The sequence below is a fragment of the Rhinatrema bivittatum genome, chromosome 4, assembly GCF_901001135.1.
Source record: "Rhinatrema bivittatum chromosome 4, aRhiBiv1.1, whole genome shotgun sequence".
NCBI classification, from domain to species: domain Eukaryota; kingdom Metazoa; phylum Chordata; class Amphibia; order Gymnophiona; family Rhinatrematidae; genus Rhinatrema; species Rhinatrema bivittatum.
Window position 1 is genome coordinate 38,760,028 of NC_042618.1, and position 18,573 is coordinate 38,778,600.

General features: G+C 42.8%; 1 protein-coding gene across 3 annotated transcripts in view; it reads left to right on the forward strand.

Moving 5' to 3' along the window:
* TECPR2 (tectonin beta-propeller repeat containing 2) overlaps positions 1-18,573 on the forward strand; it is a 181,856-nt gene that overhangs the window by 157,835 nt on the left and 5,448 nt on the right. For all 3 annotated transcript variants that reach the window (XM_029597970.1, XM_029597971.1, XM_029597974.1), the window contains one exon: positions 17,143-17,284. In XM_029597970.1, the coding sequence (XP_029453830.1) occupies positions 17,143-17,284 (142 nt within the window). The remainder of the gene's footprint in view (positions 1-17,142; positions 17,285-18,573) is intronic.

Consider the following 18,573-nt stretch of genomic DNA (forward strand, 5'->3'; position numbering starts at 1 on the left):
AGGCACTGAGTAAAAGGTATAAGATCTAGACACAGGATTGCGGTGCCGCCAGATGTCTGTCAAATGCCATTCCTCCATAATAGTAGTCAAAAGCTTATGGGCCGCTGGTTGTGACAGATTGGGATTGGGGGTCCCCTGATATGAGTTGTCTAAAGTACGGTTGAACGTGAGATTGAAGTCCCCTCCCCATATAACCGTCCCATCACCATGTTCATGCAATAAGCGTCTAATCGTCCGATAAAAATATACCTGGTTACTAGTGGGAGCATAGGTATTAAGAAGTGTGTAAAGTTCATTCCCTATTTTGACTTTAAGAAGGGCATATCTTCCCTCATCATCCAAGATAGTGAGCACTGGTTCAAAAAGAACAGCCGAAGATATAAGGATCCCCGTGCCAGTGTATCTGAATTGCTTGGTAGCTGCAGCATGAAAAACATTAGGAAAATCTGAATTAGAAAGGAGCTTCTCATATCGTTTTCTAATGTGGGTTTCTTGCACATATACTATAGAGGCATGGAGACGCTTCAAATCTTTAAATAATAAATGGCGCTTCCTATATGTATTGAGACCCTTAGTGTTAATAGTAAGAACTTGAATCATGATGTATAAAAGTTAAGCGAAAACAACATAATAGAAGCTCTGATAGTAGCAAAATAGCCAAAGAATGTCCTTCCAACCCAGCAATTGGGAAGGTAGGCCGTTAGAAGCCAACTAAACTGGCAAATGAGACGACTGTGGAAGTTAATGAGTGTTCCCATTTCCCAAACAATCCCTACCCTGAAAAATCCACTAAGAAAAAACTGTGGATTATAACCTATGGGTGCAATTCACCCCCTGGCCGGACCCCTGTCCATCCACCCCAACCCCCACCTCAGCAAAACCATAAACATTCAAACTACATATACATACAGCAAACCCGCAAGTTAACCAGCATTTTTAAAGGAAAACACAACTCCATTACTGCGAATGATCCCACCCGTCTAGCAAGGTGAAGCTATAAATGTTCCTCATCACCCTTGCTCTGAAAGCTGCTCCTGAGACTGTTGAGAACGTGTAATGGGCCTCCTCTTGCTCCTGTCGATGCGGCGCCATTTTAACCCTGCATCTCTTCTCGGTAAAGGAGTGAAAGAAGACGATGGCAATATGATCCGAATGTCCAGTCCTGCTTGTTGAAAAGTGGCGTTAGCTTCTTCAGCTTTCTGGAGCCTGTATGTAGTACCCTCGCGCTGGAAAGAGAGTGCGAACGGATAATTCCACCGATACCGGATACCAGCTCTGCGAAGTTCCTCAGTAACAGGTCTCAGCTCATAGCGCTTTTTTAATGTGCTAGCAGCGAGATCCTGAAAAACAGCCACCTCGTGGTTGCGCCAGGGCCACAGTTTCTTTTGCCGGGCTATGGTGTAAATATAGTCTTTCTGACGGAAGCTGAGAAAATTAATTAGGATGTCCCGCGGTTTCCCATCATGTCGCGCCCCCAGCGCGCGGTGTGCTCTCTCAATTTTAATGTCCGCTTCTCCGAAGGTAGCGGCTGCCTGTAAGTCTGCCGGTGCTTGTTGCAAAATATGGGCGCAGAATTCAGCCGCTACAGTAAAGCAGTTAGCAAATTCCTCAGTCTCGGGAATGCCACGAATTCTAAGATTTTGGCGCCTCGACCTATTTTCCATGTCTTCCACTTTATCAGACAAGGAGGCAAGCTCTTTTTGGGTTCCCGCAGCTGCGGTTGTGAGTTCAGACAAGTCTGCAGCATGCTGCTCCACCCGGATATCTATTTCGTCGACTCTCTGCCCGAGGGCTAAAAAGTCGTCTCTTAGCTCTGCAAAAGAAGTCAGTAATTCCTCCTTGTTATGTTTCATATCAGCCCGCAGCTCTATGAACCATTCTCGCATCACGGCTTTGGTAGGGAGGTCCGCCAAACTAGATATAGGGTCAGCTGCATGCGGGGGGGATAGAATCGGGGCCTCCGTCTCCGCGCTCTCCTCATCCCCCATCGCGCACTCCGAGATGTCGGGCCCTATCCTCCGCACCTCCGCCGCCGCTTTGGTGAAGGAAAATTTCTGCAAATCCGGACCCTTTTTTTTCACCGACATCACCCAGATCGTTAGCAAAGTAACTGACAGGCAGGGAGATAAAAATGTGAGCTGTGAGTTCCGCTTAATAGGGTTTGCAAGGTGGAGGCACGCCGGAGCTTCAGTCGAGGACGTCCATCTTGCCTCGTGGCGAACAGCGCCCCCTGGAGCCCTTTTTAAATATTGGGATTTCATTGGCCACCTTCTGGTCTTTAGGTACAATGGATGATTTTAATGATAGGTTACAAATGACTAGTAATAGATCTGAAATTTCATTTTGGAGTTCTTTCAGAACCTTAGAGCATGTCACGATGGCAAATCCCCCCCCCTCCCCCACCAAGAATAGCACCTGCACCAGATAAACACCAAGTTTTGGTACCTCCCAAAAACCCCTAATTAGCTGGAAAATAAATGCCTAAATTTACAATGTATAAACACTTAAAATCAGAAGCTCCAAAAGGAAAGGAGGAAAGACTAAAGAGGTTAGGATTTTTCAGCTTGGAGAAGAGACGGCTGAGGGGGAATATGATAGAGATGTTTAAAATCATGAGTGGTCTAGAACTGGTAGATGTGAATCGGTTATTTACTCTTTCGGATAGTAGAAAGACTAGGGGGCACTCCCTGAAGTTAGCATGGGACACATTTAAAACTAATCAGAGAAAGTTCTTTTTTACTCAACGCACAATTAAACTCTGGAATTTGTTGCCAGAGGATGTGGTTAGTGCAGTTAGTATAGCTGTGTTTAAAAAAGGATTGGATAAGTTCTTGGAGGAGAAGTCCATTACCTGCTATTAAGTTCACTTAGAGAATAGCCACTGCCATTAGCAATGGCTTCATGGAATAGACTTAGTTTTTGGGTACTTGCCAGGTTCTTATGGCCTGGACTGGCCACTGTTGGAAACAGGATGCTGGGCTTGATGGACCCTTGGTCTGACCCAGTATGGCATTTTCTTATGTTCTTATGTTATGTTCTTAAGGTATAAAATGTATGTTGTGAACAAAGGATCTGGCACCAGATTCCAGCCCCTGTTCCGAATGAGCTGGAAACCCAAAGGAGGAAAAGAAAAAAACTGCTGGGTCCCAAAAAAAAAAATGAGGTGGCTGTGAAACCCCACCCACTTTATCCAAATACGCCCCCATGATGTCATCAGTGGTCGGCTGAGATCAGTGCTGACGCTGCTGCTAACCGAAGGCTCGGAAATGGGAGAGCCCTTTCAGGAGGTACCCAGAGGGAAGCTGTAAGAAACGGCCATCTTTGCTGTTTTTGAGTAGTCCCTTGGAAAAGCCTCAGGATTTAAAATGCAGGTTGGGCGACTTTAGAAATATAAGTAAACCGTTTTAGATCAGTTGGAACTTGACTCTCTAGCTGACTTACCGTTGCTCAGTCTGAGACCCTTCCAGTTTCTAACAGTCATGGTTTAGGGATGTACTGAACTAGGGTGACATCCTTGCCTGTTACCTGCCTTTTAGAGATAGGTCTACTCTCTTTTCAAACTTGATGATGATATTTGCCAACACTGTATCTTATATCAAAACTCTCAGGCTGTTAGTTGATTATGGTTGATTTTGTTTGTTTTAAATCTGCTACTTGACAATTGCATCAGGTGCTATCTAGTTCTTGTAGCATGAGAGAGTCCATATTATTTCCCTATTTATTTGCTTCACACCTTCATGATTTTATATATTTCTATCACAAAGTCTGCTGGTCAGTTTGGCCGACACTCACAAGAAGTTTAGATAAAGCTGGGGACTCTCTTATAGATCTTTCAGCCATTTTCGACACCACGGGCATGAGAATTAATTGAGCATCTCTTGGACCTTGATGTTGATGACTATTTAAGTCCTTAAGTCGGAGGACCCAGGTGGTGTCAAAATTAAAACCCAACTATCTGAATTTAAAGGACTCCGATGGGGTGAAGAGGAGGTGCCGCGGGGCTTCTGTGCTTTTCCCCGCTGATATTTAATATATATATGTACTCTGCAAATAGGATTCTTGGTAAGAAGGGAAGGCCTAGAGTGTATTTGTTTTGCAGAAGAAAATCTACTTAGGATCTGATCTTGCTGAAAGACTGAGGAAACTTACCTCATGATTAGCTCTTATCAGTAGTTGGCTAACTCAGAATACATTTCTTCTCAAACGCCACAAAACAGAGGTGTTCTGGGTGAAGAAAGCATCAGTGGATATACTACCATTATTAGTTTCCTTGATGGCAAGGTGTTACCTATAAAACCTGAGATCAGATTGTTCAGAGTAGTCTTGGACTCAGAACTAACTATGCAGGCCCACATTGTTAACACAAAAAAAAACCTTTATCTTTATCAATTGCATCTTATTGAAGGCCTCAGATCAAATCTTACTAGAGATCATTTGACCTCTGTCATTGATTATCAACCATCTGTATTACCGCAGTGCTTTATATATGGGCTTGCATAAAAGGCAGCTTAAATGACAGCAGTTAGTTCAAAATATTTTGATCTATTTTTATTTTTGTTATTTTGAGATCATCAGTATCAGTTTTATGTTGTTCTCGCCCAGAGCCCACAGTGGGAGGGATCATAAATGTGAGAAATAAAATCTGGCTGCCTGTGTACCCTCATGAGGCTAAAACCACAGAAGTACATAGGCCTCTTGAGTTTGTACCTGAGGCAATGGAGGGCGAAGTGATTTGCCCAAGGTCACAAGGATCGCCAGCAGGATTTGACCACTGTCCGTCCCCCCCCTGGTTTTCAGTCTGCACTAACCTCTGGGCTACTCCTTCACTCCACTTAAAGGAAGTATTTAAGAAGCCGGACTTGGTAGTGCTGTCCATCCCTGGCCGGACCCTTCTGATTTCTAGCCATCATGATTCGAGGCACACTGAACTCAGGGTGACATTTCTGCCTGTTCTCAAATCTATCTTCTAGAAATTGGTCTAATGCCTTTTTAAACTCGGTGATACTATTTGCCACCTCAATGTCTTGTGCCAATATGATCTGGCTGTTATAACTGGCTTTGGTATGAAGGAGGACTTGATTTTGTTTGTTTTAAACCTGCTTCTTGACAGTTTCATCAGGTGCCGACTAGTTCTTGTAGTATGAGAGAGTCAATATTATTTTCCTGTTTATTTAACCCACACCTTTCTTGATCTTAAATATTTCTAGCCTCTCTATTTTAAAAGCTCAGGCCCTAATTATTTTGAGTCTCTTTGTGCAGCAGCCAGATTGGAAGCCACTATTGTATATAAGTAGTTCAGATTGTATTTTTTTCCCCATGTACATTACTTTGCACTTAACCAGTGTTGAAACTCATCTGCCACCTTATTGCCAATCTACTTATTTTCACAATGTGTGTGATCATTCAGATTTCATCAGACAGCCCAAGACGTCCGGATTTTCCAAGAGAATCCCAGGCTGTCTGTCTGTCTTCTCCCACTTCTGCCATCTGGTCTCCTGCAGCAGCAATACCAGCAGAGGTGGAGGGCTAACAAACAAACAAGCAGGAACTTGGAAAGGGTGTACATGCTGTGGTGGCCTCACTTACACAGGCCTAGATTTAGGAATAGGCAATTGCTTAGGGTGCCCGATTTTGAAGGTGCCAAAGAGAAGCCAGCTCCTGCCCACTATAGTGCCACGTGTCAGCACAGCTTCAAAGGGGCACCCATTGCCGTGGCACTGCCTGTGTGTGCCACAATCTTAAATCCAGCCCTGCTCCTTGTTTTGGTTTCAGACGGAGGCACATATAGAGGTGGGGAGAGCCAGACAGGAGGAATAGAGGACTAAGAGGGGGGGAAAGAGAGAGCCTAGTCACCTGAAAAACTAGGACTGCCCTCCTCAGTTTTGTGAGACTTGTTTGCAACACTTTATCATCACTTTGTTTGATGTGAAAATATTTTGTATCATCTGCAAACTTTGCCATCTTATAATTTACTCCATTATCTGGATAGTTTATGAATATTTATCACAAAGATAAAAATTATTAAAAAAAAAAAAGTTCTCCCAGCACAGATCCCAGCATTCTTCTACCTTCTTTCATTGTGAAAACTGAGCATTTAGACCCATTTTCCTGTTTTTCAATCAGATTTTGATCTAGGAGTGAATTTTATCTGTGGTCCCGTGATGCTTTTTATCAACTGCCTTTTTTGAGAAAACTTATAAAAAGTTTTTTGAAAATCCAGGTATAGTCTACTGGATCCCTCTTCTGGTTGACACAAGGAATTCAAACATCTGATTGAGATTGAGATTCCTTTTCAGAAGCAAATACTATTTGAGCCTTTTCCACAGATATAATGGGCCATTAGCCCTAATAGTCCGAATGTTAAAGTTAATAATTTAAACTTCACTCTGTCGACAACTGGAAGCCAGTGAAACATTTGAAATAGAAGGGTAGCGCTCTCAAATTTAGAACTACCTCATTTCAGCCAGGTAACCATATTTCGAAGCAATTTGAGCCTATAAATCAATCTACCAGGTGATCCCAAGTACAACACTTTATAATAAAGAACTGAGAACAAGTACATAAACCACTAATTTCAGTGCTTCATAATCCAAATACAGATGTAACTGACAGACATTTTGTAGTTGTAAATAGGCTATTGAGTAACCAAACCTACATAAGGTTCAGAAGAAAAACTAGTCAATTAATACCCCCAAACTATTAACCTTTGCAGAAGCTGGTATTATATGCCATTGGCTGAACAATCAACAAAGAGACTTTCCACATTATTCCCAATATATAACAGCTCCATCTTGCCCTTGTTGAGTATCAGTTGACTCTCCTTAGACCAGGTAGACAAGTCCATCAAACAAAAATTTAGAAACAGTCCTGACTCATTAATATTCTCCCCAACCAGAACCAGGAACTGGATGATGGAATCATAAATATGCCAGATGACATCTTAGCTAAAGGTTGGTTAAAAATATTAAATAATAAAGGGGAAAGGCTAGACCCTTCAGGGATGCCAGTCTTTACTAAAACAGGGGAAGAAAAATTATCACTCACTTACACCAAATATAATTAATCCTGCAAAAAAGGAAGTAATGTACAAATTAATCCTACCTTTAAGACCCACTTCCTGAAATTTTGCTAATAAAATATGATGCACTACCAAATCAAATGCATTAGGTAAGTATAGCAAATGCATTAGGTATACCAAATCAAATGCAAGTATACCAAATCAAATGCATTAGGTAAGTATAGCAAAATGCATTAGGTAAGTATAGCAAAAAGTATACAACGCGAATCGGAAGCCAGGTAAGAGCCCCCTTTAAATACAGGGCTCTCCCGGCCAGCATTCCTTTCGCCGCTCACCTCCTCCAGCTGCAACCAGCCCTCCAGCTCAGCGCCGCCCCGCTAGGGACTCAAGCCCCGCTGACCCGATCGACGAACGCAGCCGTCTGCCTCCGAGCCGCGACCACGTGACCCCGAAGTGGCTTCCCCACCCAATCAGAAGCCAGAAGTCGGAAGCAGGCCAACAAAGGAAGTACTAACATTTAAATCCAAAAATCAGCGCGAATCGGAAGCCAGGTAAGAGCCCCCTTTAAATACAGGGCTCTCCCGGCCAGCATTCCTTTCGCCGCTCACCTCCTCCAGCTGCAACCAGCCCTCCAGCTCAGCGCCGCCCCGCTAGGGACTCAAGCCCCGCTGACCCGATCGACGAACGCAGCCGTTTGCCTCCGAGCCACGCCCACAGGAGATACTTGGCCTATCAGAGGGCACTAAAAAAGCCCTTAAATTCTCGGCGCAGCCTCCTGGCGTCACGAGCCAGGTGTCGCGCGCCCGAAGGAGCGCGACCTAAGGGGCCTGCCCCTTAGTGCGCTCCTTTGTGCCGCTCCTTTGACCTCCCAGCGTGAACCACTGGACAGCACGAATCCACCTGTGACGCAAACCATCAACCCCAAACACCCTCACAGCGGCTGGATAGCCCGTCTTTCGCCCAGGGGATTTGTTCCAGTCTCCAGGCCCGGAACCTCTGCTGCCCATCTATCAATTGAATGGATCACCCCAACATGTGAGCTACCTATCTGTACTACTACCATTATTTTCTGCTACTACTGCATACTGGGACATTTTGTTTGTGCTTGTGCATTCTGCACACTGGGACATATTTGCCATATTTGCCTCACTATTTGCTGTATTTACTATTCTTGCCTTATTTGCCTTATTACTACTGCACACTGGGACATATTTTCTTTATTTGCCTTATTAGTGAAACCGTTACCATCTTATGTGAAATGTGCCATTTGTCTATCCCTATCACTTACCACCCCCACCTGCGTAAAATCTACCCCATACATACTCACCCCCCTATTTCCCGTAAATCCTTAATCCCTATCATGATCTCTCCCTTCACCCAATTTCTAGGTCTTGCAACCCTAGCTATTACCCTAATCAACGTACAATCTATACTCAAAAAGGCTCCCATCCTCCACGACCTCCTCTCAGATGACAATCCTGACATATGCGCCATGACAGAATCATGGCTAAAAGACTCAGACCACGTCTTTCTTAACCAGCTACCCCACCAAACCTATGACATTTTTTCTATCCCCAGGCCTAAGAAAAGAGGTGGAGGGCTACTCATGGCCACAAAAAAACACCTCAACCTCAAACTGCATCCCACCTCCCCCCTCCTAGACTGGAAATCGGGTTATTTAAATCCACCACCCTGCAAGTCTGCCTCATTTACGCCCCCCCTGGCATTCTTGAGCATGACCCTTCTCCCCTCATTGAGTTTCTCATAGACAACATTAACCCTGACATCCCCGCAATTATCCTCGGAGACTTCAACCTCCATATGGACTCTAACCCCCCATCTTCCGCTTGTGAAGCCCTCCTGATCTCCCTCTCAGCCCTAGGATTTAAACAGACCATCACCTCCCCGATGCACAAAGCAGGTCACACCCTCGACTTACTCTTTGTCAACTCCCACATCTCAGTCCACAACTCCCCTGTAGCCACCCCAGTCCCATGGTCTGACCACTTTATCATTAATGCCACTGGTACCCTCAACACCCCCCCCCTGTACTCCACACACTCAAAGAAAAACGATCTCCTTCCGTAAACCCTGCCTCCCTGAGGCCATATCCCTAGCGATTGAAACAGCCACCAAGACCCTAGACCTCTCAAGTCCCGATGCTGCCCTCCAATCATGGAACAACATCACCAGCTCTATAGCAGAGGAACTATGCCCCCTGATTCACAAAGAAATCCCCCTCTCTCAGAAGGATAGGAAACCATGGTACAACAATGATTTAAAAAAGCTAAAGCAGACCCTCAGATCGAAGGAGCGCATCTGGCGTCGGCTACCCACACCCACGCATATGGCAGAATACAAACAGACCCTACACAACTACCGTCAAGCTACCCTCAAAGCCAAACGTGACTTCTACTCTTCTAGAATCCATGACTATCAATTCAACTCAAGCGCCCTCTTTTCCTATGTTGCTGACCTCACAAAGCCCTCCCATCCTGCATCCCACGAAAGCAACCCCAAGGAAAAATGCGAAGAGCTCGCAAAGTATTTTCACGACAAAATTGCAAACATCATCAAGCGCTTCCTCCCCAAGCCCATCCCTACCCCACTGCTCCCCAACCATAATGGCCCTACACTGAAATCTCTAGACCTCACATCCACCTCGGAAATAGAGTCTATCCTAAAAAAGATAAAACCAGCTTCTCACATAGCGGACACAATCCCCACAAAAACCCTCCTCTCCATGCCCCCCTCTATTGCTAAATCCCTAGCTGACATAATCAATTGCTCATTGTCATCTGGCTTAGTCCCAGACCCACTCAAAATAGCTGTCGTCAAGCCCCTCCTCAAAAAACCCTCCCTTAACCCCTCTGACCCTGCAAACTATCGTCCTATATCCAACCTGCCCCTCATTGCCAAAGTACTCGAGAAGGTAGTCAATGCTCAATTATCTGACTTCCTCGAGGATCACCACATCTTACATCCATCCCAATTTGGATTCCGTAAGGAGCGTAACACTGAAAATCTCCTGCTAGCCATCACCAACACTATCCTCATAGGTATGGGCCAAGGGACATCTTTTCTCCTCGCCATCCTTGATATCTCAGCTGCCTTCGACACGGTCAATCATCAAATCCTACTTTCCCTCCTAGCAGAAATAGGCATCGCAGGCACTGCATTATCTTGGTTCTCCTCATACCTCTCCCACAGAGAATACATAGTGAAAATTGACAAAGCTGAATCTTCTCACATTTCTCTCACACAAGGAGTTCCCCAGGGGTCCTCACTCTCCTCTACCCTCTTCAATATTTATATACTGCCCCTGTGCCACCTCCTCGCCGACCTAGGATTGAACTTTTTCTTATATGCCGACGACGTTCAAATCCTCATCCCCATCAAAAACACACTAAAAGAAACCCTCCAACTCTGGGACTCCTATCTTACAGCCATCAACTCACTTCTATCCAACCTCCACCTTGCTCTTAATGCCTCAAAAACTGAGATACTCATTATATCTAATCAACCTGAACTTACATCCCCCAATAACATACTCTCTCCCCCCGCTACACCACTGACTGTTAGAGACCTTGGTATTGAACTAGACCAGCGCCTCGATTTCAAAGCTCATATTAAATCCCTTTTAAAGGGGGGCTTTTACAAACTCCACATCATGAAAAAGCTTAAACCACTGCTCCACACACAAGATTTCCGACTAGTCCTGCAGACCACTATCCTCTCCAAAGTGGACTACTGCAATTCCATCCTCCTTGGCCTCCCAGAGTCCACCATCAAACCCCTACAAATCCTACAGAACGCCATGGCGAGAATTTTAACTAACACCCGAAAAAGAGACCACATCACCCCCATACTTAAGGACCTCCACTGGTTACCCATCACCTTCCGTATACAGTATAAAACCCTCACCATCCTTCACAATCTGCTCTACAGAACCAACCCCTGGCTCAAGGACTTGCCTCACTTCCGCATAACCAACCGTCCAACCAGATCCTCCCTCGCAGGTACCCTACAGACCCCCTCCCTCAAAATTGCTCACCTCACCTCCACGAGAGAAAGGGCCTTTACCATAGCGGGCCCTACACTCTGGAACTCCCTTCCCACCTTTCTCCGCCTTGAACCCTGCCTGGCCACCTTCAAAAAAGGTATAAAAACTTGGCTTTTCAGAAAGGCCTATCCTGAAACCAACCAAACCTAGATGCACCCCCAGTACCCCTCTCCGTGTCTACTCCCCCCTCCCCCCTTATCCTAAGGCAATATCTCATTGCCATCCCCCCTCCGCCCCTCCCTTTTTCGTACTGCAATTTACAAAATTATACAGTTAAACTGAGGTAAACAATCTTACTTTAGTTGCAACCACTGTAAATAGATCCTTCTGTAAATAAGTTCCTGCTATTTTAACAGTTGTTCTTTTATTCTCCATTCCATGCTACCTATCTTTTCCCTCCTCTCCTGTCTCCCTCACCCCTCTCCTCTTTCTCGCCTGCTCCCACCTCCCTTCCCCTGTTCATTGTAATTTCCTCCTTTTGAGTTACTTGTAAACCGGCGTGATGTGCCATACGAACGTCGGTATATTAAAAAGTTGTTAAATAAATAAATAAATAAATTAACAAAAACAAATTGGCCGGAATCTAAAATACATAGAACATCATCAGATAAATATACTAAAACTGATTCAGTATTATGGCCGGGACATAAACCAGATTGAGTATCAGCCAATCTCCCAGTAGATTCCAAAAAATTTGACAACTGATTAGTCATTATCTTTTCTATAAGTCTGAATCTAATTTGGGCTTTTTCAGTACTATCTTTATCACAGTCCTTTTTAAAACAGTTGGGCAGATGACCTTGTACCAATTAACTATTTACAATCCTGCACAACCAAGTTCACTCTTCATAGGGATTATAAAGCCAAAGCGGAGAGATTAAATTCATTCTTTGCTTCGGTCTTTACTGAGGAAGGTGAAAGAGAGAGAACCATGTTAGGAATTATATTCAAAGGTCATGATTCAGAGGAATTGAAACAAATCTCAGTGAACCTGGAAGATATACTAGGACAAATTGGCAAACTAAAGAGTAGCAAATCACCTGGACCAGATGGAATTCATCTCAGAGTGCCGAAAGAATTGAAAACTGAAATTGTGGACTTGCTATTCGAAATTTTGTAAATGATCATTAAAATCATCTGTGGTACCTGAAGATTGGAGGATTGTCAACATAACGCCAATTTTTAAAAAGCGATCAAGGGGTGATTCAGAAAACTACACGCCAGTGAGTCCGATGTCTGTTCCAGGCAAAATGTTAGAAACTATCATAAAAAACAAAATTACTGAACATTTAGATAGGCAAGCGAAGTCTTGCCTCATCAATCTGTTTTTTTAGGGCATAAATAAATGTGGATAAAGGTGAGCCAGGTGACATAGTGTATCTGGATTTCCAGAAGATAAGAAATTGCCATGCTGGGTCAGACCAAGGGTTCATCAAGCCCAGCATCCTGTTTCCAACAGAGGCCAAACCAGGCCACAAGAACCTGGCAATTACCCAAACACTAAGAAGATCCCAGGCTACTGATGCAATTAATAGAAGTAGCTATTCCCTAAGTAAAATTGATTAATAGCCGTTAATGGACTTCTCCTCCAAGAATTTATCCAAACCTTTTTTGAACCCAGCTACACTAACTGCACTAACCACATCCTCTGGCAACAAATTCGAGAGCTTTATTGTGTGTTGAGTGAAAAATAATTTTCTCCGATTAGTCTTAAATGTGCTACTTGCTAACTTCATGGAATGCCCCCTAGTCCTTCTATTATACGAAAGTGTAAATAATCTTAGGAAATTATAAAATTGAGATAGGCAGTGTCCTATTGAAGATTGCAAACTGGTTAAAAGACAGAAAACAGAAAGGTCGGGCTAAATGGTACATTTTCACAATGGAGTAAGGTGAATTGTGGGTTGCCCCTAGGGTTCTGTTCTTGGACCATTGCTTTTTAATATATTTATAAACAATCTGGAAATGGGAATGAATGAGGTGATCAGGTTTGCTGATGAGACAACATTATTCAAAGTTGTTAAATCACAAGAGAACCTTGCAAAACTGGGAGACTGGGCATGCAAATGAAACTTAATGTAGACAAATGCAAAGTGATGCACTTAGGGAAGAGTAACCCAAATTATTGCTCTCAATGCAAGGTTCCACATTAGGAGTCACCACTCAGGAAAAGGATCTAGGCATCATTGTTAATATGTTGAAATTTCTGCTCAGTGTGCAGCAGCAGCAGCCAAGAAAGCAAATAGAATGCTAGGGATTAATTGGAAAAGAATTGAGAATAAAACAAAGAATATCATAATGCTTGTATATCGCTCCATGGTGCGACCTCATCTTGAGTCCTGTGTGCAGTTCTGGTCACCACATCTCAAAAAAGATTTAGCAGAATTAGAAAAGGTACAGAGAAAGGTGACCAAAATGATAAATGGAATGGAACGATTACCTATGAGGAAAGGCTAAAGAGGTTATGACTCTTCAGCATGGAGAAGAGACAGTTGAGGGGAGATATGATACAGGTTTATAAAATAATGAGTGGAATAGAATGAGTAAACATTAATCGGTTGTTTATGTTTTCAAAAAGTATGAAGACTAGGGGATACAAAATAATGTTACTAGGTGATACATTTAAAACTAATAAGAGAAAATATTTTTTTACTGAATGCATACTTAAGCTCTGGAATTTGTTGCCAGAAAATGTGGTGAAAGCACTTAGTGTAGCTGCGTTTAAAAAAGGTTTGGACGAGTTCCTGGAGAAAAATTCCATAAACCATTATTAAGGTGGAGTTACAGAAATCCACTGCTTATCCCTGGGATAAGCATCATGGAATCTATCTACCCTTTGGGTTCCTGCCAGGTACTTGTGACCTGGATTGGCCACTATTGGAAATAGGGTACTGGACTTGATGGACCTTTGATCTGACCCATTATGGCAAGTCTTATGTTCTTATTGCCTTAAGCAGCCAAGGAGTGGGGGTTACCAGTAGATCTAATAAAGTTCAGGATTACCTTAAGATCCACTCTATTTATCAAGGTAAACTCTCTAAGATCTTGGTTTTGAATCCCCTCTCCAACAAATTCTTCCTTGCTAATTCCGCTTTCAGGGATGTCTTCGGTACTTAATATGCTAGACAGATTTTGAGTACTAATAAACTACTTTAACAAGCAGGGAATCTTACTCTGAAAAAAAGAAGTCTAATAATCCTTTAGCTATTCTAAATACCTCCTTATTAACATTTTTAGCTGATCTAAAGAGTTGGAATAGGCCTTTTATTTTTCTGAAGAACGTACATCTCCTATACTTATTCATTTCCTTTCTCCTTTAACCCCGTGCTGAAAGGGAGCAAAATTTTTTTCCCAAATATGCTCCAACCGATGAACCTGCCTCCACATCAACTGAAGCTCTTCTGTAAACAATGAAGAAAACTTCTGCTGAGGAATCCATGTACGAGGTGCAATGCCATCCAAGATTTAACCAATTGATCTACTTCCTCAACACTCTCTGGGGGAATTCTGGACTCAAGATGATCACAAAAGTCAATAGGTTCAACCTTTCTCCTGCCCTATGACCCATCACAACATTATTACTCCTACAATACTCCTGCTTCCCCTTAATACTAAAATGCAGTACTGCATGATATGATCTGACTAAGGCACCAGATCTGTCATCTGACATCTTAATTGCCCCTAGATAAAATGAAAGAGTCATGGCCTAAAGGGAGGGGTGGAGGTGGGGACGGGGAAGGGTGGAGGTGGGGACGGGGAAGGGTGGAGGTGGGGACAGGGAAGGGCTGGGGGGGGGACAACCCTGATGGGGAAACAGTTGAGTATGTCATTGTTGGAGTTGATATTGTGAGGAAGAATCAGAAACCCTCTTCCTCATTGTACTTTATGTGCTGCATAATTTGAAAACTCAATAAAAACAGTTTATACATAAAATGAGTCAAACCAATGATCGGATCTAAAATTTGGCCTTTATGGTGGGTCGCTCACTCAACTAATGCATCAAACCATAGGACTAAAGAATAGACAAAAATGTTTGATCTCTAATACAGTTCATCTAGATGATGATTTAAAATCTCCCACTACCAATAAAGAAAAAAAATCTAAACTTACAGTGGCTTGCAAAAGTATTTGACCCTCTAAAAAGTCACTTATGTGGGTTACAAATGACCCTTACACAGATTGTTAGAGTATGTTTATTGCAAACCAGTATGCTCTTAAAGTAAATTTTCAAAGCCATAATTCATTATTTCTCTGCATTTTTTATATAAATAAAATTAAAAACTAGAAATGCTTGCTTAAGTATTCAACCCCTTCAGACTAGTACTTGGTAGAACCACCTTTTGCTGCAATAACAGCTTTTAAGAGCGAGGGGGTAAGTTTCTACCTGCTTTGCACACTGTTTGGGAGTAATTTTTGCCTATTCTTCCTGGCAGATTTGCTCCAGGTTGTTCTGGTTGTTTGGATGACGCTTATAGACTTGCAATTTTCAAATAGTGTCACAGATTGAGATCTGGACTTTACTTGGCCATTGTAGAACATTCGCCTTTTTATTGATCAACCACTCCTGTGTTTGGCCTTGTGCTTGGGGTCATTGTCCTGCTGCAAGGTGAACTTTCTTCCAAGTTAGCAGACTGAAGCAGGTTGTCTTGCAGTATCTCCCTGTATGTTCCGCCATCCATCCATCCTTCAGTTTTAACAAGATGCCCATCCCCAGTGAGGAAAAGCATCTCCACAATATGATGCAGCCACAACCACTGGGATGGTGTTTGCTGAGGAATGGGCAGTTTTAGGTTTGTGCCACACATAGCGTTTTGAATTTTGGCCAAAAAGCTCCATTGTCATCTCATCTGACCACAAAACCTTATCTCGCATTTTAGCTGGGTCACTCTGATGCTTTTTGAAAAACTCCAGATGCGCTTTGTGGGAGGGTGGCTTCTTTCTAGCCACCCTCCCATGCAGGCCAGTTGTATGCAGGGTTCTTGATATGGTTGACTGGCAGACCTCCACTCCCAACCACTGAACTCAGTAGCTCCTTCAAAGTGATCGTTGGCCTCTCAGTGGCTTCCCTCACAAGTCTCCTCCTTGCTCTGGTGCTGAGTTTTAGGGACTCTCTTGTCTAGGCAGTGTCTGGGTGGTATAATTTGGCTTCCATTTCCTCACAGTTGATCCACTGCTGCTCAGTGGGATATCCAAGCACTTGGATATTATTTTGTGCATGTCTATAACTTTATCTTTAATTTCCTTAGAATGGTCTTTGTTCTTCGTTTTCACAGCTTTCCTTCAGATTCTGTCTGACCAATGGTACTTGGAGTTAAGGGGGTCTTTTATCCAGAAAAGCTGGCCTATTTTAATGATTCACAGGTAGAGGCCAGTTGTTAGGGCAATATCTTTCATCTGTGCTTCCACAGCACAAGGGCTGAGTACTTATGAAGGCAGCATTTTTCAGTTTTTAATTTGATTTTACAAACCATGCAGAAAAATAGTGAATTGTGACTTTGAAAATGTACTTTAAGCACATACTGGTTTTCAATAAGTATACTGTCGACAACAATCGGTGTAAGTATCATTTGTAATCCACACAAATCTGCTGACTTTTTAGGGGGTCGAATATTTTTGCAAGCCACTGTAAATCCATTACCACTGCCACTGAGCTGGCTTGTGAATGCCTAACAGCATGCGTGCTGTGGAAGGGCCAGCCAAGGGGACATGTTCCAGACTGGGCTGATTTAACCAGCTAAGTGTCTTCTTCATTATCTCTAGCACAGGTGCTTCTGCCCAGTAATATCTTTCAGGTAAAAACCGATTTGTTATAAATTCTAACGTGCAGGAGCTAAAAGCTGCGTGGGCCCTGTCCCTTGCTGAGAAGATTTGGAGTCGGTAAACTTGTCGTTAATCTGTAGATGTTTCTGTCTTTTATTTTCTGTTTGGTGTTTTTTTTTTTGTCTGAACAGTTTAATTTATAGGAATTTTTTATGTTTAAAAAAGGGGAATTGGAAGGATGTAGTGTTAAATTTAGAAGTTACCACAGATATTAAAGGAAATGAAATGTGTTTGTTTCTAGCCAGTAGGCGTCAGCTTAATCAGTGTTCATTCAAGTCCCGATGATCAGATGCTGTGGGCCATCGATAGCAGATGGAATGTGTACGTGAGAGTCGCAGTCACAGAGGAGATGCCGGTTGGCACTGACTGGGAACACGTACCAGGTAAAAGATTAAAATAGCACCTAGAGGACTTCTCAACATCTAATGTTCTAAATTGCATTAGATGTTGAGAACTCCTAGATTTACTGTATTTAGTTTGTTGGTTGTATAACTTATCAAAAAAAGACCTGGAACCAGTGCAGGCTAGCAGCTGCTTTTACCCTTTATTACCCAGAATATCAACCTGCCTGCTCCTTAGCACATGCCCGCGCTCTGCTCTTTCTCACTGTTTTGCCACGGTCTTTTGCTTCTTGTTTTTCTTTCACGGTCTTTTTTACTTTCTCTTTCACTTTACCTCGTTTTGTTTTATGCAAACGTTGCTCGCTTTATTTTGTTTTTTATGCCGTAATAATTATCTTTTACATCATCACACTTGCTTTGGAGGAAAAAGGTGTGCACATGCTGTTAGTTTCTAAAGCTTATAGTCAAAAGGAAGACTGAGATTTTTCTGATTTGATGTAGTACTGCTTTAATCTTTGGGTACTGCAGCTTCAGCAAACCAATATTGGCAATCTTTGTTAGGCCCAGATTTTGTTGTAATTTTAAGTGGTTTAAGGAAGGAGAAATAGCCTAGTGGTTAGAGCAGTGGACTATGAACCAGGAGACCAGGGGTTGAGTCCTACTGTCGCTCCTTGTGATTTTGGGCAAGTCACTTTACCCTCCATTGCCTCAGGTACAAAACTTAGATTGTAAGCCCTCTGGGGATAGAGAAATACCTACAGTACCTGAATGTAAACCGATGTGATATCTCAATTGAGATCGAATGTCGGTATATAAAAATAAATAAATAACATTTAGAAATGTGTGGAATAAGCCTTGCAATATTCTTCTAAAAAATCTTCAGAAATGCACGTTTCAAGGCTGTAGAGTGCTATTCCCACACCATTCTGTTCATGCCACATAATTACTAGAGGATATTGTCATGGTTATTGTTCATTGCTATGGTGGAGATTTCATTATTGAAATTTTCAGAAACTTGCCAATGAATAAATTCAAAATCATCCGCTATAAAGTAGACCATTTGGCAGTGTATCAGGTATTATATAGAAAATATCTTAAAGTGCATCTCAATGCAAGAGGGAGAAATGCTTGTGCTGAGTGCCAAATGAATGAATCTGCTTTATTGAACCTGTTGGGCTTGACTTGGCTATTTTAATCTAAAGGTTAAGATATTTGTTTACCTCCAAGGTATGAATAGCATATAAGAAGCAAGAATTTTTCAGTGGAAAGAAAGCCCTAGATCAAGGGGTCATGCTATGAGGCTCAAAAGAGGTGGACTCAGGAATAACATT